This window comes from Dendronephthya gigantea, unplaced genomic scaffold (assembly GCF_004324835.1).
Source record: "Dendronephthya gigantea isolate DGI-Jeju-01 unplaced genomic scaffold, DenGig_1.0 000089F, whole genome shotgun sequence".
NCBI lineage: Eukaryota > Metazoa > Cnidaria > Anthozoa > Malacalcyonacea > Nephtheidae > Dendronephthya > Dendronephthya gigantea.
In genome coordinates this window covers 495,640-518,479 of record NW_021163099.1, presented here as the reverse complement: position 1 = coordinate 518,479, position 22,840 = coordinate 495,640, and the positions used below count along the sequence as shown (strand labels likewise).

Sequence of the window (22,840 nt, the reverse complement as noted above, 5' to 3'; positions counted from 1 at the left end):
GCGTCTGAAAAAACAAAACTCATGGATATTGGGTACATTTTGAAGCCAAATGAATCTGTAATAGATGTAATGTGCCTTTCACAATCCAAAGCATTTTTGAAGATTACATGTCCAGTATTTGATGATGAAAATAGCAGCTTTGACGTTGCAACAAATCACGACGCTCGAGAATCCATAAAAGACAATAAGAGCAACCGAAATGTATGCTCAGTAATCACTAGAAAGGTAGCCTGGAGTCAAGCCAAAAACATTTCCAGTTTCGTCTGCCTTTGCTGGGCTAGACAAGAAGTATCCATGGATTTTGAGCGAAAGGCATCAGTTGAAATTACAATTCACAGTACGTAAACACGCGGGCATTCACCTCAATCTTTATTGTAGTCTTGATCTTTAAGATTTAATGTCACCATTCTTTGAACTTTTTTGTTGTGTTAGCGAAGAAGAGACGGACAAGTACTGTTTTTCGTAGAAAAATCAAGAAAGGAAAGCACATACATCTGACTTGTTGCATAACTGGTCATCCTCGTCCTAAAATTACATGGTACAAAAATAATCACCCACTGAGTATAAACAAAAGCGCAGAAATAAACAACGTGACATACGAGCAAAAGGGAAGAAGCTTGGAGCAGATATTAGTAGTTCGGGATGTTACCAATGTTTAGGTCAAAATTTTGTCGGAGAAGCAAAGGGTGAAAAACACAGAGTGGAACTTTACGGTAAGTTCTATAAGTCATTTGGTGATTAAACCAATTATGGAACAAATTATTTGTGTGCAGTGATCATCCGCGAATGAAGCCAAAAATTTGCGAGACTTTACCTCCAGACACGCGTTTCTGGAGGTAAAGTCCAGCATATTTTGGCTTCACGAAAACAATGAGGAGGTATCGTTCCAGTTATTTATTACAGTTCACTGACTGTATAGCTCGTCGTCGTAGGTGTAAATATCCGAGCGGAATTAGTACCCTCGGGGACACTGATCTGAAATCAGTGCTCGGGGATTATAGTTCACTGGGAATTAATTAAGTATTAGCAGATTTTATTTCGTTCAAACTTCAAGGACCGTTCCTAGGCGAAGGTAAGATATATTTGCGATGAATGTTTATTTCTATGTCTCAATTGTGAATTGTGGTCCAGCAATTTCGATCGCAAACATATTTTCTATAAACGAGGGAATCGATCCCTCAACGATGCATGCAAAACCATAATATCTTTTCATTATTCATATATAATAATATTTAGATCGAATTGTGTTTGTGCACAATATTATTTGTGACAATAAATATGATATACCAATATCCAGTCGTGCTGCGCGTAGTAATAAGGGCGTATCGAAAAATTCAAGTAAACCCGGGCCATATAGTTGCTCACGCTGCACCCCACAGATCTGGCATCATTTACGTGAAAGGTTACAGACCAAAACTGATCCAAGCTGTTGTGCAGGTATTGAAATTAAAACCTGCAATTTGTTCAGGTGTTGAACCTAGCCATTGGGCCATATTCCTATTCCATATACATATATTGAACCTAGCCATATTCAAACAAGACACCTGCCAATTATTAGACAGCTAATGTGTTGTAGAGACTGTGACAACAGGTTGTGCAGTCTTAATGGCAAACGTAGGAATCAAATGCTATGAATGTTTTAATTACTTCAATGTATTCTACTTGCCTATAATTGACAAGTCAATTAAATAAAAGTCAAAAGAACAGCGCGAATTGTACTTGTGGTATGTTCAAATGATATACTGTCAATTGTGTCATAATATGTATGTGCGAATGTTACTTTATAAGATTAACTATCAACTATTAATAATATAGTTGATTCGGCCTGTACAGTACATACCAATTCATACATGCTAGTAAATAGTGTGTAGTTATGTCAGTGTAGGCAATTTTTGTTTACAAAGAAGTTCAATCAGTCAATATTTGGAATCTGAACCTAGCCATTGTGTGAGTATATATTCAAACAAGACACCTCCTGTCTATTAATTATTAGAGAGTTAATAATGTGTTGTACAGACTGCATGCCACTACAGGTTGTGCAGTCTTAATGGCAAGCTTAGGAATCAAATACTATTGTTTTACCTGAATGTATTCTACTTGTGGTATGTATACTGTCAATTGTGTCATAATGTGTATGTGCGAATGTTAATAAGTCTGTCAAATGACATGGCAAAAAATCCAGACCATAGGACTATTAATAATATAGTTGATTTGGCCTGTACAGTACATGCTAATTTTTATCTGGGGAATTTAATAATTGATATGGTCATATGGATGCTAGTAAATAGTATGTAGTTATGTCAGTGTAGGCAATTGTTTACAAAGAAATTCAATTAGTCAATATTTGGAATCTGACCCTAGCCATTGTGCGGGTATATATTCAAACAAGACACCTCCTGCCTATTATTAGACAGTAAATATAATGTGTTGTACACACATCCACAACAAGTTGTGCATGCAGTCTTAATGGCAAGCTTAAGAATCGAATACTATTGTTTTACGTCAATGTATTTTACTTGCCTTTTACAATTCAATTAAATAAAAGTCAAATTAAAAGAACAATGAATTCTACTTGTGGTATGTTCAAATATTATACTGTCAATTTTGTCAATATGTGTATGTGCAATTGTTACTAAGACTGTTAAATGACATGGCAAAAAATTTAGACCCTATATACAGGATTATTAATGATATAGTTGATTCGGCCTGTACAGTACATGCTAATTTTTATCTGGGGAATTTAATATTTGATATGGATGCTGGTAAATAGTGTGTAGTTATGTCAGTGTAGGCAATTGTTTACAAAGAAATTTAATCAGTCAATATTTGGGATTGGTCAATTCGAGACACAATTTTAATAAGTAGGAACAGTTGGTATAATATTTTCAGCCAAAGTTTAAATAAAAGTTCTTTATTCTTAACTGATGTCCTGAAGTTTGTGAATAGATTGGTTCCACTAATCTGAAATTAGTGATTGGTTTCAGAGGCTTTCACATTCAAATGCTACCCACATGTACCTATTTTTTCAAACGTTATGTAGTGCAATTCTAGATGTTTAAAGGGCTTTATTTCTAGTGAAATTATACACAATTCAAATTCAAGCCAGGAACAGTTGATTGAAAAATAAGTCAACTGTAGGTCCTCCGGCAGGAATCCGGCGAACCTACGCTTTTGCGATGCCGGTGCAATGCTCTTGCTCTTGCTCTTGCCACAGAGGTGGCCGGCTGACAAGAGCAAGCGTGGTTAATGTGTAAAGGATAGTAATGCCGGGAATAGGTGAGGGTAAATCAATTGTTATTTTGGTACTTCACTCGATGGACGTGAATTCTAAGGTTTAAGTGGTATTAATTTAAAGTGTAACTATACACACTTCAAATTCAAGCCAGGAACGGTTGATGGAAAAATGAGTCAACTATAGGTCCTAACGTACGTTCGATTCCTGCCGGAGGACCTATATATATAGTTGACTCGTTTTTCCCATCAAGTGTTGCTGGCTTGAATTTGAAGTGTGTTACCCTTTAAACCTCTACAATTTGTCTACATCGAGTTATGTAGTACAGTATTTTCCCGTCAAAGGTACACATCTGTTGGACGCGCAGACGTTCCACACTGCATGAATATTTGAGGGCAACAGCAAATATCCAAGTTATAAGCTTGTGCAATTTAAACTCGTGTGCATTTTATACAAAATGCATGCCTCTTCCCTGCATTGAAGATTCATATTCTTTTTATGATGGTATGATTTCATTGTTGTGAATATAATTATAAAGTGTTATGTTGTTTAACAGTCGCTGCAGTTTGTAGCGCAGACGATGCAACTTAGGCTCAAGGATTAAGGAAGAAAGTACGTTAACGTGATAACAGAAACCAGAATATGAGATTGCATAGCGTTGACAACAATATACAAAATATGCATGCACAACTTTACGAATAGCATTTACCTTGCGCACAACAGTATCCAAAAGTATATATAGTTTGAAGGCGCAGACGTTACACACTGCATGAATAATATTTGAGGGCAACAGCAAAGACTCATTGCAAAAACATCTTTCAATATTACATGGCGTTGACATATCGATACAAGTTATCGCCTTGTGCAATTCAAACTTATGTATTTCATACAAAATGTAATTTAAAAAGGCATAAAAAATGCATTTCATTCTTAATTGTAATCTGATCTTGATTAGCATAATGACGCCTTGCATGTATATCTCTTACATAGATTTTTCCCTTCATTCCGCCTTGATATTAACTTCTTCATCGGAAAGAACATTTATTTTGCCACTAAGGCTTGAAAACCACTATAGCTTAATTATTCTGTGATTTGAATATTTTCTGGTCACCGCAAAAAGGTACATATTATTCATATAATTTCTCACATAGATTTTTTTCTTCATTTTGCCTTGATATTCACTTACACTTAATTTTGCAACTTACGCTTGAGAATCACTGTACTTTTGTTTCTCTGTGCATTTCTGCGCAATCATTAGGCCATTATACGTCATAAATTGAAGTCCAAGTTATTGCAAAAAGTTAGATGTCATTCGAAAGACTGATAAATGTGTACTGAATACTAAAATTTGAGAACATTTGTGTGGATAGATAATGAGAAACCATAACTGTAAACTTTTAGTACTTTTCTCAATTGTAATCCAATCTGTAATAGCGCCCTATAATTATAATCTCTTACACAGATTTTTGTTTCATTCTGCCTTGAAATTCAATTCCGGATCCCATTGAAAATTACATTTATTTTGAGATTTTTGCTTGAGAATCACTGAAGTTTTGTTTCTCTGTGCAAATTTCTGTGCAATAATCATGCCATTATACATTATAAACTGAAGTCCAATTTATTGCAAAAAGTTAGATGCCATTCGAAAGACTGATAAATATGTACTGAATACTAAAATTTGAGAGTATTAGTTAGCATATATAATAAGAAACCTTAACTCTAAATATTTAGCACGTTTCTCATTTGTAACCTCACCTCGATTAGCATAATTGCGCCCTATATAATCATCTCTTATAGATGATATGTTTTCCGTCACTTTGGCTTGGTAGTCACTTTTCTATTGGAAAATACTTTTAATGTTGTAACTTATCGTTGGGAATCGTCAGCTAATAATTGTATAACATGTGTGTTAATGTGTAATCTCAAGGCCTGAAGTATAGCTACGTTTCAGTTTCTCCTTTCCGCAATGCATGTTTGTGCATATATGTTTGTTTTGTATATTGTTGTTAACGCTCTCTTATCACGTTAACGTTCTTTCTTCTGAGTAATCCCTTAATGCTTGAGCGCAAGTTGCATCGTCTGCACTACAAACTGCAATGCACATGTTTAAGCGGTACAAGTTGATAACTTGGATATATATGTCAACGCCATGTAATATTGTAAGATGTTTTTGCACTCGAGTCGTTGCTGTTGCCCTCAAATATTCAGTGTGTAACGTCTGCGCCTTCAAGTGATGTGTACTTTTGATGGGAAAACACTGTATTAAATTAATAATGTTTGAAACAATCTTATATATGCGTGTGGAAGTTGTGCAAAAGTTGAACTTACAGTCCTAACCTCATCAATTTGACCATTTCTTGTCATGTGGAAATAGTACTTTTGATTTTTTTGCACACTACCCTAATTTCTGTTTTGGCAACTGACTTTGGCAAATTGCAACATTAATAGCGGCGGTGAAAGGATGATAATAATTATACTAGTTAAAAATTCTACCTTTCAATCATTGAACACAGTCTTGAGGCCCAATAAGAGGCCCAATCTGAGACGGAATAAAAAAATCTAAACCTTTTTAAACATTCAAAATCGTAGATTTCAGTTACCATCCATTTTAATTAAAGTTTTTTCTGTCCGATCGCAGTTTTCGCATTGCTTTTGAATGAATTTTACGAGTGAATTTTCTATATTTTGTTTCATTTTGATAAAAAGTAGCTATAGCTTAAAAACAGCAGTTACGCTGATGCGAACCAAAATTTTAATTTAGTCAGTCGCATGTTTACAATGTTTGCTAGATTCCAATGTCAACTCGTCCTAAACTCACACATGCGCATGACTTACAAAAACGCCCAATGTCCATGACATAAACCCCGGGAGGAAGTAGTAGCCTCGTTCGGCGCTTCGAGCCTGCTCGGAGATTAAATACCTTAATATTAACCATAACAATGCACATGCAATTACCGTTCACCAGGAACAATAACAATTTTAGAATTTTTAATTCTTTCTATAGGCCGAATTCACTGCGTAATATGAAGGGAACATACTTGAAAACTTGGGTATTTTGCGTACTTGCTATACGGAGTCTTTTCGACGGGATTGACGAGTACCTTATTGCAGCGTCAGCCTGGTATTATGTGAAATCACTAGGAGGAGACAAAACTTTTTTCGGCATCGTCATGACTGCATACCAATTCAGCGCTCTTCCATTCAGTCCTATCATCGGAAGACTAGCAGACAAATTTGGTCATGTTAAATTCATCATCGTCGTTAGTTTGTTTCTTAGGGCTACCGGCTACGTGATCTATTCAATCCCAGTCTCAGCCTATTTTCCCTTAGTAGGAAGATTATTAGCTGGTATTTCCAGTGGATCTGGTGGAGTATTTCTTGGACAAGTATCATTGTACACACCTAAGAGATCTCGCGCACAATTTTTCATTGTATTGGAAGTGTTATTTACTTTGGGAACTCTTTTGGGGCCAACCGTCGGCGTATTTTTGACCTTCAATGTTAATATCCTTGGTTGGAAAATTGATGCTGGTAATTCTCCAGGAATTGTTATTGCTCTAGTGTGGTTTGTAATTTTCCTAATTTCGCTGTGGTTACCGAAGGAGTTTGGAACAGTGATGGTGAAAGATGACGAGGACGAGGGCGATGACGATGATCCTGCGACTCGCGACTGGAGTAAACGGACAAAATATATTTCTTATTCTGCAATTTTTTTTATATTTTACCTGGTCATTTTAGGCCTCTTTTTCTCAAACACGGTCGCAATTTATGTTCCCTTGCTTGCAGAAAACCACTTCCATCTGCAATTCATTCATGTGAAAATGTTATTCCTTGTTTGTTCTTTATTTTCTATGGTTCTTTTCATCGTGTTCTACATTGCTGCGAAATATTACCATGAGACTCAATTGCTAATTGTTTCGATGATAATGCAGGTATCTGCAATATTTTTATCAACCTTTATCGCTTTTAGTTGGGATAGTGGGTTTGGTGTTTACGGTGGATATATTCTCATTCCTTACATCTGTCTTGGATTGCCATACCTTTCATATTCTTTAGGTTCTTCGCTCTTGTCTAAAATAACACATCCAAAAGACGCCGCTTTTTACCAATCCTCATCGCTTGCCGCACTTCACGTAGGATTTTTGTTGGGTGGTTTGCTCTCATCCAACATATTCTCCAAGACATCGCTTTTGTGTTATTGTTTGGTGCAGTTTTTATGCTGGGCACTTAGTGCTGTCTGGTTTGTTTTCCAGTATCCCTACTTACGAAATGCAGGAGTGGATGTAATTTAACTTGGCTTGAAGTACTTTTATGCTGGCTTTTAACAATGGGGGACCGGTACCGAAATATGCGTAATTACGCCACGCGAAAATGTTATTAATAATGATGTTTTGAAAAAAGATATTCAGTCATAGCGTAGCCCAGGCTTTGAATGCAATTTTTATAGAAGACACCTTATACGACTAAAATTTTAGGTTCTATACTCTCAAACTGGCGGACTATTGGCCAAACCAGCGAGCATTTTTCTCGAATAAACGTTATAGGTCCTGTTTACAATATTGCGGATTTGCATGCATGGTCACGATATGAAAACTAACCAAGTCAAAGGGAGTTTTACTCCTGAAAGTATGTGATAACATTATTGCTTTAACATCATCTGCCAAATGAAAAAGTTCTGAAGACAGAGATATTGTAAAACAACTTGAACTTATGTCGTGACCATGTGAATCCGGTATAGTGTAAACGGGGTCATAATAATTATGTGTCATTGTTCTCACACAATTGATCAGTAAATATTTCTGTCACCGACAGTCTGTTAATAGCTATAAGTATATTTGGCCACTGCTTGCTTGTAACTTTATTAGTCTGTGTGATGAGATTTTTATAATAATAAAGACGAAATAACACTGACTATTATATCAGACTTTGCATCCCTTTTTTTCTTGTTTTAATATTCTTCTTATATTTGGAAGTCTATACTTGTTATATACTTATATGATCTATTTTGTATGTTTCTAAATTGCTCATTTCCCGTGATTACTAAAGAAATTCTAAAGCTCTTTGTGAATCCAATTATTTCCGTAGCAACAGAATGCAAATAATTATACAAGATAGCCTACATAATATAATTGTGCACAAAAATTATCAAGGATGGTATGGTTGATTAAACAAACATATATTCGGTCGTCGGAATTAAGCGAGAATATTTGAGTCTAAATTTTACTGAGAATGTCTCATTTCATTTTACAGTGAAAGATTTCGTTTAGTAATTTCGCACCACTCACTTATGGGGGTATTCAATACAGGTTTTCAAGGCAAAACCATTTGGATCTTGCTTTATATTTTTATATTCTTTTCACCTTCAAGGAATCGAGTCTCATGCAGTCTCAGACTCAAGGAATTGAAAGGTATGGTTTTGATTTTTTGTCTTTTCAGTCATTATTATGTATGACAATAGCTTCGTTACATTTTTGGGAATAATATCTTATATAGCAAATCTGCACATAATTATGCTTACGTTAGCAGATTCGAATGACCTACTTTCATCTATTGCTATGCCCATATACTTAATTTGAATACAGATATAAATATGAAGTACCAAATCTGATCAGTATTAAGAATGACATTAAAATAGCAAGTAGCGATTAAAAAAGATACCAAAGTGATACCAAAGTGATAGATACCAAACTAAAGCGAAAAGGGGGAATTCCCTTTCACGCAATTGTAAAAAACAATGACAACGTTATTCCTCTTTCGAACGTATAAATATTTTTAATATAACGACAACTAGGTAAAGTTGATTTCTGAAGTCTCTAAACTTTACTTATTTGAATCACCACTTTCATGAATGGGGTGCATTTTGTACTCGTAAACAGCAATATGCCAACCCTCAAGTTGGCTTTAAAGAAGGGTGCGGCAAAGCAAAACTTCCGGCAGGCGTATATATATTGACCATTTGCTTGCCTTTACTTTAATTTATCGACTGGGCATGCACATCAAGATACTTTAAATTCAGGCAAAACGCATTAAATATAGCGATGCAAGCTAGAAATTTTTAGGTATTTTCTTTTCTTTGTTTCTCTTACATTTCAATTCTCTGTTTCTATTTACATATGTTAGAAAGCCTTTATAATTATTTGACGAAATGCAAATTTAGCGCGCAATTTGTTGCCAGAGAGTTGCTTTTACACCCAACTTTTTCGCGCACAGCGAAAAACAGAAATGAAATGCCCAAAATTTCGGACAAAAATGAAAATAATTGTGTCCAAATCAGCTGAAACATATATACTTATTTATTTATAGCGTCTGAAAAAACAAAACTCGTGCATATTGGGTACATTTTGAAGCCAAATGAATCTGTAATAGATATAATGTGCCTTTCACACTCCAAAGCATCCTTGAAGATTACATGTCCAGTATTTGATGATGGAAATAGCAGCTTTGACATTGCAACAAATCACGACGCTCGAAAATCAACAAATGACAATAAGACCAACCGAAATGTATGCTCAGTAATCACTAGAAAGGTAGCCTGGAGTCAAGCCAAAAATATTTCCAGTTTCGTCTGCCTTTGCTGGGCTAGACAAGAAGTATCCATGGATTTTGAGCGAAAGGCATCTGTTGAAATTACAATTCACAGTACGTAAACACGCGGGCATTCACCTCAATCTTTATTTTAGTCTTGATCTTTAAGATTTAATGTCACCATTCTTTGAACTTTTTTGTTGTATATTAGCAAAGAAGAGAAGGACAAGTACTGTTTTTCGTAGAAAAATCAAGAAAGGAAAGCACATACATCTGACTTGTTGCATAACTGGTCATCCTCGTCCTAAAATTACATGGTATAAAAATAATCACCCACTGAGTATAAACAAAAGCGCAGCAATCAACAACGTGACATACGAGCAAAAGGGAAGAAGCCTGGTAATAAGTAGATCAGATATTAGTATTTCGGGATGTTATCAATGTTTAGGTCAAAATTTTTTCGGAGAAGCAAGGGGTGAAAAATACAGAGTGGAACTTTACGGTAAGTTCTATAAGTCATTTGGTGATTAAACCAATTATGGAATCAATTATTTGTGTAATAAATAATAATTTAAAATACTGCTATCCGAGTTTTAATTTATAGCTATTTTCATTATTCTTAAGACAAATGAGATAAAATGCCGGTTGCAGTGTTGTAGCATTATAGATAAATAAGTATCTGCCCCAAAATTTTAAAAGGCAACTGGTTTTAGAAAATGTTTTCCCATTCTGCTAGTAACCAAACCGAAAATTATCAATCAGCCTGTGCAGCCACGTGAATCCAACCACTATTCTTTTCAAGGTATGTTTTCACCAGGAGATTTTGAATTGTTTACAAAGAGCCTTCTCGGTTTTTTCCCAAAATTTTCCACAACTTCCAGCTTTTTTCGTAAACTGGTGTCTTGTGCACTTTCGTAAACTGGTGCAAATTTGTAGACTTTTGTTTAACTTTTACCTTCATTGGCCCAAATGTGGAAACACTGATTTCCATGGGTTAAACCAATATACAAATTTACAAACTTTGCAAGGCTATATTTTTTGCATTTTACGACATTTTGCAACCAAGCTTTGCATTTTCACTAATTTTGATGATTTGATTGTATTATATTGAATAGATAAAAATGTGGTCAATGATGCAAAATTGCTTTTCATAATTGACATTTTGCAATCTGCAATTTACTGACGTCAGTTATTTTTTATTTATCAAGAATACGTTAAGAGAGAAAATAAATCGGATGAGAATGGAGGTAGGTTCCAAGAGTCCATGTTCTTTGAGGATTTCACTGATTGTGTACGCGTTTTAGTCATAGAGAACTATTTTTTCGTATCTCTGGTTTCCAGAAAGACTGTAGCGTATCCTCTACACCGGATCAAAGAGTATGGTTTCATTGGTGTTTGAGGCATTTAGTTAATCGTAGTTGAAAAAACAGGCGGATAAAAGAATATTTTCTCCTGATACGTTCTGGAGGTTTATTTTTCTCACCAGAAACAAACCTACTACAGCCGAAATATACTGCAGAGCTAAACGTCCGAAAATGGTCACACTAGAAATGACACTTCCTACAAAATTGTCATTACTGAGTGGAAAATGCCTAGCATGCACTGTACGATAAAAATAATGACCATGCAATACTCATGGACAAGTTGGTAAATACCACTTTACCGAAAGTGTCGTTTTTTTGGTGTGGCCAGTCTCAGATATTTTGCTTTGGGCAACGTTACCATGTTAACCCTTGCCCTAAAACAATTGATAGAAAAACTCATGAGTTTTTCTATACCATTTTGTCTTTAGTGGCAGAGCCGACTAAGCAACAGCAGAAAAAAACCGGTAACCCTTATTTCAAAAGTAAGTAAAAGGCCTATAATTTCAAAAATCAAATAGTTACCAGTGATAAACAAACTCAACAAATTAAAAATTAGAAAATGCGTTCTGTTGGTCGGGGCAGTCTGTATAAATTCCCGAAATACAGTTAAAGGCCCACGGCAACGTTTAGTCTGATTATTGCATACCGGCGACAAAGGGTAACTTTGACGTACATCCAAATCGTTCAATCATAACGAATTTAAAGATTTCATAAAATTATTGAAGAAGATGAAAGCGAACTTCAGGTGAACATGCAGTTTGTTTATTTTGTGAGCCCTATAGCAAATTCCTGAAGAAAAAAATCCCTGAAGTTTCATAATCATTCTCACTCATATAATTTTGAGCACTTTAACATATCGTAAAGATAACCGACTTAATTTACCTTTTAAAAACTCTTTGAAAATAAAGTCTTTCGATTCACTGATGTAAGGTATTTAGTCTATCGTTTGAGATGATTCGTTTCTCGCTCTTTAGAGTTTATAACGAAGGCACACGAGACAAATGATGACGTGGGTATGTCATTTTTTATTTAGTGCCCCGAACGATGAAATATCGTTTTCAAAGCGGTACACCGCGAGTGATAACTCACGATTCATTGACACAATACTATATTATAACTGATCGAAAATATGCATGGACATGTGTTCGACGAGTTTTGTGACAAGTGGCATCCATAACCTTTTCCTAGACCTTTTCGTGTCTGCCTTTGAGCTTTTTCAGATGTTTTAATTAACCATACGAGGATTGAATATACTTTTGTTTTTGCTTTAGGCTATATTAGCAAAAAAACTTCCAATTTTTATATTCCATTTTTAAGTGCGCATTATAATAAAGCGTAATACACCAATATCTCGTATTAATTTTTTAAAGTAAAAAGTAATACATTATTTTAATTGTCTCAATTTTTACACTTTCTACTCCTGAGATAGAAAACGAGGAAGGTCAAAACAAAAGAAAGAACGGCTTGGGTATGTAACTTTTTATCGATTTCTCATTATCATCTTTTGCAAGAAGGCATAGCGAGCGTAAATATTTTGTACAGTAAATTAATCAGACCAATCAGAGAAATGGTTTGAGAAACCACACATCATATTATTCTCTTCGCTCTCTCGATTAAGCGCCGCGTTTGAAGATAATTTTTTAAGAGAGCGCTGCCCTTGAAAGAGATCGCCGCAATATTAATTTTCAAATGGGCACGTAATGGAAGCGCCGTAAGAATCGCGTTAAGGATCGTAGAAAAAATGAGGACGCAAATAATTAAAACAGCCAACAAGAAGAAATTTTATTTTGAACTATAATCGGGAAAATTTGTTTCCATTTTTCAGGCTAAGCAAAAGAGAACGCCTACACTTTTAATACTTCATGTAAAATAATGCAACTTTTAGATATAGTCACTAGTCAATGTCGTAGCAAGCCTGACAATTTAGTCATGCTATGCTAATATTTTGGTGTTCATTGACTGTGAAAACAAAGGATTTCTAAAGAGTTTATTGCTCTAATGACCAGATATAAAGTAAATTTTTGAAGAGCGCCATCCCCAATTCAACGCAAACCTGAAATAAACGCTGCAACGCACTGTTGTATCAAGGTCGCGATTGTAAGATGGCTCTCTAAATTTTCATGAGTACTATATTGAAACTTTCGAGAGACATACCAAGATCTAAAAGATAAAAGCATGCTTGGGCAAAAACTATGCGATTTCGATTTTATTAGAATTGCGTAATTATTAGCTTGGTGACCACGCAAGTAATTTATTCACAATTCGCGACGGGCGGGCGCAAATTCTTAAACCCGGCAATCAGGAAAGGCGAAAAATGAAATTCAGTGAATAAAGTTCGGGTTTTTTTAGTGCCTTGGTGCCATGACCTCGAATACCCACTGATAGACAATTCTAGTCATTAAATAATGTACTGGGTGCAGTTTTTATGAGTAAAATATTTATCTTCATTCTAGGAACTATAAAGATGATAGGAATGATAATAGGAGTTGCGGTTTTTGTTTCTTTGGCTGTCCTTGTTTTGTTCATCTTCAGACATAATTTCTTACTAAAGTGCCAGTGTACGCCAAGTAAGAAACATTTGTAAATTATTGTTCAGTATAAATAATTACAAGTTAATTAGGGAGCTTTAGCAGTCACTACGAGTACGACTACGACTACGAGATTCGTCATTCTCGCGCTTTGTTTGCTTATGCCATCAGCCAAAACTCGTAGTCGTTGGGCTTTTGAGTACGAGTTTGTTGGCAAATTTGTAAGCAAACAACGCGCGAGAATGACGAATCTCGTACTCGTAGTCGTACTCGTAGTCACTGCTAAAGCTCCCTATTATCTATATTTGTATCTTGAAGGTATGTTAACAGAAACAACAGAAACAACAGAAACAACAGAATATAGAAATTCAACAACACGGACGGAATGTACGATTGTTTTCGAAGAAGACGCCCCTGCCTTTTCTCGGTTATTTGTGGATACTTTGAATTCAGACGGTATTAACGATTACCACAAACAAGACTCGCCTTCCCAAGACTCTATGCAGTCGAATACGTCAGCGCTGTTTAACGAACTTAATAGGATTCCTCCAAATGCTGATCCGAGGTAGTTTGGAAAGTCTTATATGAATGAATTATTGCGGACGCCTCAACTGTGATTGGTTTTCAAGAAACAATTCGTACTGGGCATTCCAACAAACCTAAAAACTCGTTTGACAGAGCTAAATCCACACTCAGTATTAAAAACGTGCTGGTGGCATCCTGAACAATCTCCACTGATGGATGCATCTTTAACCGAATTATATACTAGTATATTATCTTTAGAGCACCTATTCAAATGTAGCTTTTTGACCATTGGATGCATCATATTTTTTTGTTTTGCATAGTTTAATGTTCTTGAACATTGTCTAACATAATTTAACTCTCTGCTAAATACGATTAGGGATAGAAAGTGCGTTGTAGCTCGGCTGGTGTTTGTCAACTGTCTAAATTGCTAACTGGAAATTTCAATATGCATGTCTAACAATAAGTTAATTCGCGAGAGGCACATCGCCTCCGACCTGATTTACACTTAAAAATGAAAAACATTAATACGTTTAAGAGACGCATAGCATTTCATTCAAATGAATGGGGGGGGAGGTGGTGGGCAGAACGAAATAACAATTTCACAACAACGCAAAATTTTTATCCCAATTACCTTTTCGTTTGAGAAAAATGTACTATGGTGAAACGCATTTAAAGATGGATTCCCACTAAGCGGAATTTGCGATCATACAAAATTTTCCGTCGATTTTTTTTTCAATTGTGGCCAATTAAGTAAACCTGTTTCGAACGATTTCTCATAATTGAAATCTCTCAAAAGAAAATTGAGTGAAAATTTTCCTTCGATTAAAAAATTCCGCCTGGTGGGAAGAAATTCAAATTCTTTATTTCTCCTTCAAGGTATTTTACAAGTCTTTTAGTCAACCACCATGGTGGAGAGGTAATCCTACACGACACTGGAATAAAGCTGGTTATCCCTGAAGGGGCTATAGATGTTGGAAAAACCGAAGTAATTTCCCTTGCATTGCCTAAAGAAAAATTAGACAACAACAATGACTTTATGCCGCCCAAAATTATCAATAATGGGACTTTGCTCACTCCAATTGTCATATGTGGTCCACATGGATTCCATTTCAAAAAGAACGTTCTTTTAATCCTTCCGCATTGTTTGGTTGTTGATGATGAAGTGGAGACAAATTTTCGAGGTTTTAATTTGCTTATACATAATAATATAATTTGTAATACCGGTGTCAGGTGGCAGCAATCTAATTATCTTTGTTGTTTTGTAAAGTTATATTTTGCTGGTAAAAGAGCCTGATTAATATTTGCGCAGAAAGCCAATATTTAGCCGACATTTTTACAAAAAATCTAGCAGAAAATACAATTAATTTTATAGTTACAATTTAATTGCCAACATGACGTCTTTCCAGCAAACATTTTACATATCAATATCCATCACTATAATTATATAGTTCATTGCAGTGATACCAGACCAGGCATTCCACCCGAATGGAAAGAAATTTTTAACACATCATTGGCACAAAGTAAAGAAGTATTTTGTCATATGGGAAAGCAACATTTTAGTCTCTTTGTTCAACATTTCTCATGGTACTTCATCGAGGGTGAAGGAAATGCAAAAAATTTCAGTGTGGCGGCTTACCACACGAGTTTTCACCAACCAGATGAAGCTTTTAAAGTGAGGATTTACTTGATCCCAAATATGGAGGGATCTTCTGTTAGTGAAAAGGTATTGTCGTGGGTACTGTTTGAAGTCAAGTATTTTTATGCCTTTTCCTCAGAGAAAACAGATAAATTATTTTCAACTATTTAAACTGTTTGAGGTGAATATTCAACATATGATTATACGCAGACGATATAGTCCTTATTTGCTTAGCAATCAGGTTTGAAAAATAAAATATTACTTTGTACGAATAACTGGAAAAAAGTCTTTTTTCCTTTACTGAACAATATGAAAATCAAGCTCTTTGCTCAATGTGGTTTAACAGAATTTTTTGCAAGTATTCAAAATTCCCGAAAGTATTCAAAACAGTTGAACATATCCGCTTTTTCCATTTAAATTTTTCTACTTTATGTAACGACAGAAAGTTCAAGAATGTGAGAATAGTCTTCAAGGAACACTCTGTGATGGTTTGAAACTAAAAATATTCCACCAAGATGGCGGTAACCTAAAAATTGAAGCAATCGAAATAAATGATGGGTGGAAATTATTTGGAAGAAAAACTCAGGTATGGAATATAAAACGTGAAAGTGCTCATCGTCGACAAAACCAGTTAATACACGCTTTTGATATTATGTTTTACAGTGAATAGGAACAAGTCCACTTTTGCTGTTTTGCAAACCAAAAAAAAAGAAGGCAAAATTGTCTAAAACCCTGAAAACAACTACTTTTTTAATATTTTGTTTCGCTATATTTTATTACAAATCACTCATGAATTGTGACCCTCCACGGGAAAACCAACATTAACGGTTTGAAAAAACGGGCTGAAATACCGTTTGCTATCCGTTTTCTATCCGTGAAAATCAAAAACGGTTGCCGTTTAAAAATTTTAAACGCCCGTTTAAATTTTTTGGCTTGGCGTTTAAACGGTTTGTTCAAAACGTGAAAACGTTTTGACTGATCCGTGAAAACGTTTTGACCGATCCGTGAAAACATTTTGGTACAGCTGTAAAAACGTTTTGATAGGGCCGTAAAAACGTTTTGGTTAAACCGTGAAAACGTTTTGATAGAGCCGTAAAAACGTTTTGGTAGGGCCGTGAAAACGTTTAATTAAACCGTGAAAATGTTTTCGTAATCAGGTTTCACCTAACCACTCAAACGTTTCCGCTAGCGTGCAATTAAATATATCTATCCGACAGTCGGGACCCTTGAAAAGTTTAATATCGTATAAAACTACATATCAAAGTATATTATTCTATATCGAAGGCAAGCAAAATCTGTCGAATATCCAATTGAAATCCCTATCACTGATTATTGCGTACAAAGAAGTATGATTGACCCAAAATATGTGTCTGTCGAGGATCTTTCAATAAAGTATATTATCACAGAAGACACGGTGATGCCGCCACTGGTGATTTGCCAGCTTGCATTGCCAGAAAAAATGTGATTTTGAAATATAATCACCTGGGTCCCAAAAATCCTGTTTTTTTTCGCAATTATAAATATAGCTATTTCTAATGCGTGTGTGAAGATATCTAATTTATGATTTATGACAGCAATTAGATTCTATACATATAGCTACTAAGCAACTATCTGGGATGTAAATATAATAAAACTATAACGGGAAATATCTCATATTTGTTTTTATGCAAATATATAGATTCCAATACGTATAATAAAGTTCTACAAATACTTATATAGATGACAATACGTATAATAAAGTTCTATATATACACAATTACTTATAGCTCTGGTTCGCAAACTGTTTTGACGCACATTCTTTTATCTCCTATATAAACACCAATTTGGCACGACCAAACAACTTTAACATTCATAACCATGCATTTCGCGATCCATTTTGGCAAAAACAACGAATTATTGCGTTATATAGCATCGCGTGCAAGCTTCCTGTTATTTCACATCAACTTTCATCCTGTTTACCTATTACACTCGCATTGTAGTGCATGCATGCATGCGTGTATACATTAGCTATATAACATATACATTATAGCATATACACGCTATACTACACATATACGCACAATATTTTCAACAAGGTGCATTTAACCAATTTTCGCCAGTGCATGCGTGTCGAAGTTTGAAAATGGGTTGTAAAAATCGACATGATATATGTAAACTCGCCATTTTTCTGCCATATCGCCTTTTTGGACTGTAGTTATGTATATGCTTTCATTTTGAGAGCACATGCACGACTATACACATGCAGTCATATAATAATTATATAGTGTTATGCTGTATAACCAGATTAATGAGATTATTCTAATCCGTACTTAAAATATACGCAAAAATTTAGATGTCATTGAAAAGATTTGACCTCTGTCGGAAAATTTGAGCTCCATGTCAATAGCTAATCTTATTTAACTAAAAATTATTGGTGGTCACAAAATATCTTTAAAAATTTCATCAGGAAATACTTTATTTCCTTCCATACTTTATAGAGCATCTGCTCAAAGATTAACGGCTGTATTCAAAAAGCTCACTCACACTCGCACTCATTGAGTGTGACTTAGAAATTTTGCTATTGCTGCTCAATGAGAAAGTTATTTCTGAATAGGTGGAAAGATTTAAGGTAAAAAACTGAAGATCATGCCTCTATTCGACTGGAAATACCGCCATGTAAACGCCATGAGAAGATTAAGATATCCCACTCAATGAGTTGAGTGTGAGTAAGCTTTTAGAATACGGGCGTAAGAGTAGAATGTTATCTGCATACGCTATCTGCGCTACTATATACCCTGCATCAAAAAGAAGTTTTTGTTAGTTCAATAATATAGGAAGGCCCGGCGTTCCGTAATCCGAAGGTCAAGATTTTCGCCCTGAAAAGCAACTTAATACTCCATCCCGGCGCCAATTAAGGTGAACAAAATTTTTAACTAAAGCATATAGCAATAGCATACTGCTCATCTAGAAACAGCGGTTCGAAAGCCTCAAAAATGCGCACAACCTTTTTGCAAAGCATATAGCAGTGCAGTCGCCCATATAGAAACGACAATCCGAAACGCACGCACGGGGGAGTTTATACTCACCATCATAACAAAAAAATCAATCCACATCATCTTCGAGACATCTAATTGTGACACAATTTGTGCCCCCTGCCTACGATAACCCAAGCAAGACTTCTCCAGAAATATTATGTGTTGATGAATAAAATGTATCTACTGACTCTCGTGTCTGGAGAAATCTTATTTGCTTGTCCTGCCTGTCTCAGCTTAGCAATTAATAAGGTTGCATCTGCACACAAATTACTTGGGAATTTGCATACAATTTTTGGTAAAGAAAAATTTTTGGTGGTTTGAGTGCATATGCACCTATCAGCGGCGTAGCCAGAACGATGATTGGGGGGGTCCATATTCATATATTCGTGATACGCAGGATTAATTTCTTTTCAAATCAATTGTCTGTACAGTCTGTTTACATGAATATATGAATATGGACCCCCCCAATTATCGATGCTGGCTACGCCAGTGGCACCTATTTATGTTATCTCAGTTTTGTGACCACCCAATTAAAGTTCTCAAACCTCTTTGAACCTCTGGCAAACGATGTTCGATTTTACGATGTTCGACTGAACCAAAGTGATCTTGACCAAACAGCAACTTTCTTTTGTCATATAGTCTACAAAAATTTCATATAAGCCTTAGAGTGTACAAGTGTTATATATATGTTCTATTTTACGTCATTATGTTATAGTAATACACTGTATTGCAGTTGGCACTTAATATGCACACAAGGCAAAAAAAATAAAGTTTTGATCGAGCCAACAGTAATACAAGATCTGATGATTCATGATTTCATCGATAGAGCCTGATTTCAATGCTTGACGGGAATTATTTCCAAGCGCGACTCATAAAGTATTTTTAATCAGACATGCCTTATATCCAACACTACAGTCTAGAAATTAAATTAATAAATATTCAATATGTGTTCATACCTTTATATGCACGTGTTAAAACACCTCGACGTATCCATAGATATCAATATCCAGCAAATATTTGGGATAGCGGGGCTTTGCGAAATTATTGTTAAAGATCTTTAGCCGCGCGCTTATATGAATTTGATTGGCGCCATTTCATTTTTGTTCATTTCGCCGCTCTATAGCTGGCAGCACTCAGCAGGCTTCAAAGTGCAAATTTGCAATGACCATACATGCCAAATGCATGATTACAATTTAATATCCGGAATGCAATTTCCTTATAAAGAGAACCCAAATCAAAATTAGTGAATATTTTCCTATTGTCCCAGCAGCTGTTAAGTATAAATTCCAATGTTCATTTTCTGATGAATTAATAACGACACTATACAAAGCAAAATATCGAGGAGATCAAACTTAAATGTTTGTAAGACCTATGATAATATGATAGTATAACATAAACAACAAAGCAAATTGTTTCGCACGAGTTGCAAACAACGAAGAGTGTTGCTGGTCTGTTCGCATTCCTAATTAACTTCGGCAACTAGATACATGACATTGATCGAATATGGAGCGTGATTAGCCCTAAAGCTGTTGGACGGTATCATATCACCTATGTCTACAGTGGCATGTAGCCAAGTGCATATATTTTGGTATTCATTTTACATCTTTACCCAATTTTCTTATTTTTATCCATGCTGTACTGCGATTACATAGCAATAAAGAGCAGTGTGCGCATAACGATCGAAGCTCTGGCTCCCTCATAGCTGATTATCGAACATAAACATCGTAGTTTAATTTACATCCGCTGCTTGCGTTTTACTGTTAATCAAAACATGCACAACAGACAGTTGACATATTTTACCGATGTTTGATTTAAAACGGCCAGTATTATTGCATGGGACCAGAGGATTCCCAACAATCGTCGGGTTTCATCCGTGAAAACGGGTATATAAATTTCTCTATCCGTTTACACGGATGAATCGGCCCATCCAAAAAAACGGTTGATTTTTCTTTCCGTTTAAACGGTTATTCGTATCCGTGCAAACGCTTTCTCCAAAGCGTAAAAACGTTTTCTTGAAAGCGTTAAATTTTTTCATCGAACCGTTTTAACGTTTTAACGAAGCGTGAAAACGTTTCACGGCATCCGTTTGCTAACCGTTTTGAATCCGTTTTTTTGCCCATTTAAACGGAAAAGCGTTAATGTTGGTTTTCCCGTGGAGGGTCACAATTATTTTACACCTTGATCAAAGTAAATTAAAAAAGAAAAAGTGAATACAATTTGAAAACGAAATATAAACATGGCAACAGATATTTTTACGATATGCCTAATTTTTAGTCATCTGCACTATTAGGGCATTTTATTGATGGGTTTTGTAATCCTATCTTAACAAAATAAGGAATAACGGGCTTTTAACACAGATGTGTGGTATAAGTCAATAGGTCTCGCAGCGAAGTTGCGATTTTTCCTTTAGTTTGAAAGCTACAAACAACTTTGTTGTTGTAAAGATGGATCTCCCAACCGAACATTTCTTTTCGAACATGAGAAGGATCATCGACCGGATAGAATATTTTGTATGTTCAGAATTTCCCAGGAAAAGTGTGAATTTGACGCTCCTGTCGAAATTGCTGTATCGGAGCATTTCCAGTCAGCGGTAATTATGTTAATTATTAGCGTCACGGCAGCTGCACGCAAATTTTTTAATAAGTTAAATTCTCTAAATTTCTGCAAGGTTTTATAATTAGACGTAAATATTTTTTCAGATTAAACGAGCACGGATTCGAGGGAGCTTAACTTCTACATCTTCGTCTGGTTTAGGATCAGGAGAGAGCGGAGCCAAGGTATTTTTTCCAATAGGTCTTCGAAAGGATTTGATACAATTGCTGGATATAGAAATTGTTGGTAAAGAAGACTACAGAGAGTTAGCAAACCGCCTTGGTTACAAAACCCAGTTTATACGTTGGTTGGAATGCCAGCATAGGCAAAGTCCAACTGATTTGCTTCTTATGCAGTGGGAAAATGATCATCAAGATCAAAGTGAAGAAAGTGCATTGCGTAAACTCCACGCGATACTTTTGGAAATGAGAAGAGAAGATGCTGCAGTGAAAATTCAGGAATATTTTGACGGATTCCAAACAAATGAGGAAACCGAACGTAGGTTGTCGGCTTGGGTATAAAACTGCTGAGCTTTGATGAGCGAAAACACTGTCAATTACTCATTTCATTCTAATCTGGTGGTCTCTGTTACCTCTCTTTCATTCGATATGGCAAAGTAATATTTTAGTACATGATGTCTAACTTAAATTTTGCATGATAATTATAAATTATACGACATGTGTAATTTCATGTAGTTTTAATATCACGTTGTTGCCGAGGCATGTTTGCTTTTGAAAAAAATGTGATGTTTTGAAAAAATGTGTAGACATGCGGATTTGTGGAAAATGAGCAAAATGCCTTATTAATTTTTTAATAATATAGGTTCCAATCGTTTTTTATGGAGTCATTTTTATCGCCGGAGTCCTTTTTTATGTATTGTCATGTAGTTGCCACTTACGTACGCTATGTGTCACATATATTTGTATTAATATTTACTAGTTTTAGCAATAGTTTTACCGTAACTCACAATGAAATCCATAACATATTTTATTTAGCCTAGTCCTTAATCGTTACTGTTATATGGCATACTGTTTTTAAATTTTTAACATGTTTTATCTTCATATATTTTTCGTAAGAATTGATCTCTAAGCAAACAAGTCCTATGCATTCAATGATATTACTGCATGCAGCATGATGAACCTCAACCAAACAACGTGGAAAATCGTTTTAAACTATATAATATTATAATGTAATATTTTTTACATTTTTACCTATAGCCAATCAGAATCCCTAAATGCTTAATGCTTTATATAAAATGGTAAATAATGTACCTTTCTAACAAACACTAGTAAAAATTTATGCATTATGATTGGGTTACTGAAAATATAAAAAAACTTGCTCATTAATCTAAAAAAAAATTCGCCCCTTCTTCCTCAACCAGGAAAATCACTCATGCGAATTGGCGCCAAAATTAAAAAAAAGTA

General features: G+C 35.2%; 2 protein-coding genes across 4 annotated transcripts; both read left to right on the top strand.

The window, feature by feature from the left end:
• Positions 1-989: 989 nt before the first annotated feature.
• Positions 990-7,885, top strand: LOC114533353 (tetracycline resistance protein, class H-like). Of its 2 annotated transcripts, XM_028554863.1 has the most exons (3): positions 990-1,072; positions 6,237-7,164; positions 7,289-7,885. In XM_028554863.1, the coding sequence occupies exons 2-3, from the start codon at positions 6,256-6,258 to the stop codon at positions 7,310-7,312; spliced, it is 933 nt and encodes a 310-aa protein (XP_028410664.1). In that variant the 5' UTR covers positions 990-1,072; positions 6,237-6,255; the 3' UTR covers positions 7,313-7,885. The 2 variants fall into 2 exon arrangements, with proteins under 2 accessions (XP_028410664.1, XP_028410662.1); XM_028554861.1 differs by having other exon boundaries at positions 6,237-7,885.
• A 489-nt stretch (positions 7,886-8,374) lies between these two features.
• Positions 8,375-22,423, top strand: LOC114533340. Of its 2 annotated transcripts, none has more exons than XM_028554851.1 (15): positions 8,375-8,640; positions 9,536-9,871; positions 9,969-10,259; positions 10,494-10,559; positions 10,966-11,004; positions 11,556-11,603; positions 12,096-12,134; positions 12,551-12,589; positions 13,575-13,688; positions 13,968-14,214; positions 15,051-15,355; positions 15,623-15,897; positions 16,253-16,396; positions 21,235-21,414; positions 21,524-22,423. In XM_028554851.1, exons 1-15 carry the CDS (start codon positions 8,520-8,522, stop codon positions 21,935-21,937), a joined length of 2,658 nt encoding a protein of 885 aa, XP_028410652.1. In that variant the 5' UTR covers positions 8,375-8,519; the 3' UTR covers positions 21,938-22,423. The 2 variants fall into 2 exon arrangements, with proteins under 2 accessions (XP_028410652.1, XP_028410651.1); XM_028554850.1 differs by having other exon boundaries at positions 11,550-11,603.
• Positions 22,424-22,840: the final 417 nt, after the last annotated feature.

Bases quoted from the DNA above. Each gene is read 5' to 3' on its own strand.
- LOC114533353 (XM_028554861.1), top strand. From the start codon at position 6,256: ATGAAGGGAACATACTTGAAAACTTGGGTATTTTGCGTACTTGCTATA.
- LOC114533340 (XM_028554850.1), top strand. From the start codon at position 8,520: ATGGGGGTATTCAATACAGGTTTTCAAGGCAAAACCATTTGGATCTTG. The intron at 14,215-15,050 runs GTAGTTTGGAAA...TTCTCCTTCAAG, and splicing joins CCTCCAAATGCTGATCCGAG to GTATTTTACAAGTCTTTTAG. The intron at 21,415-21,523 runs GTAATTATGTTA...ATATTTTTTCAG, and splicing joins CGGAGCATTTCCAGTCAGCG to ATTAAACGAGCACGGATTCG.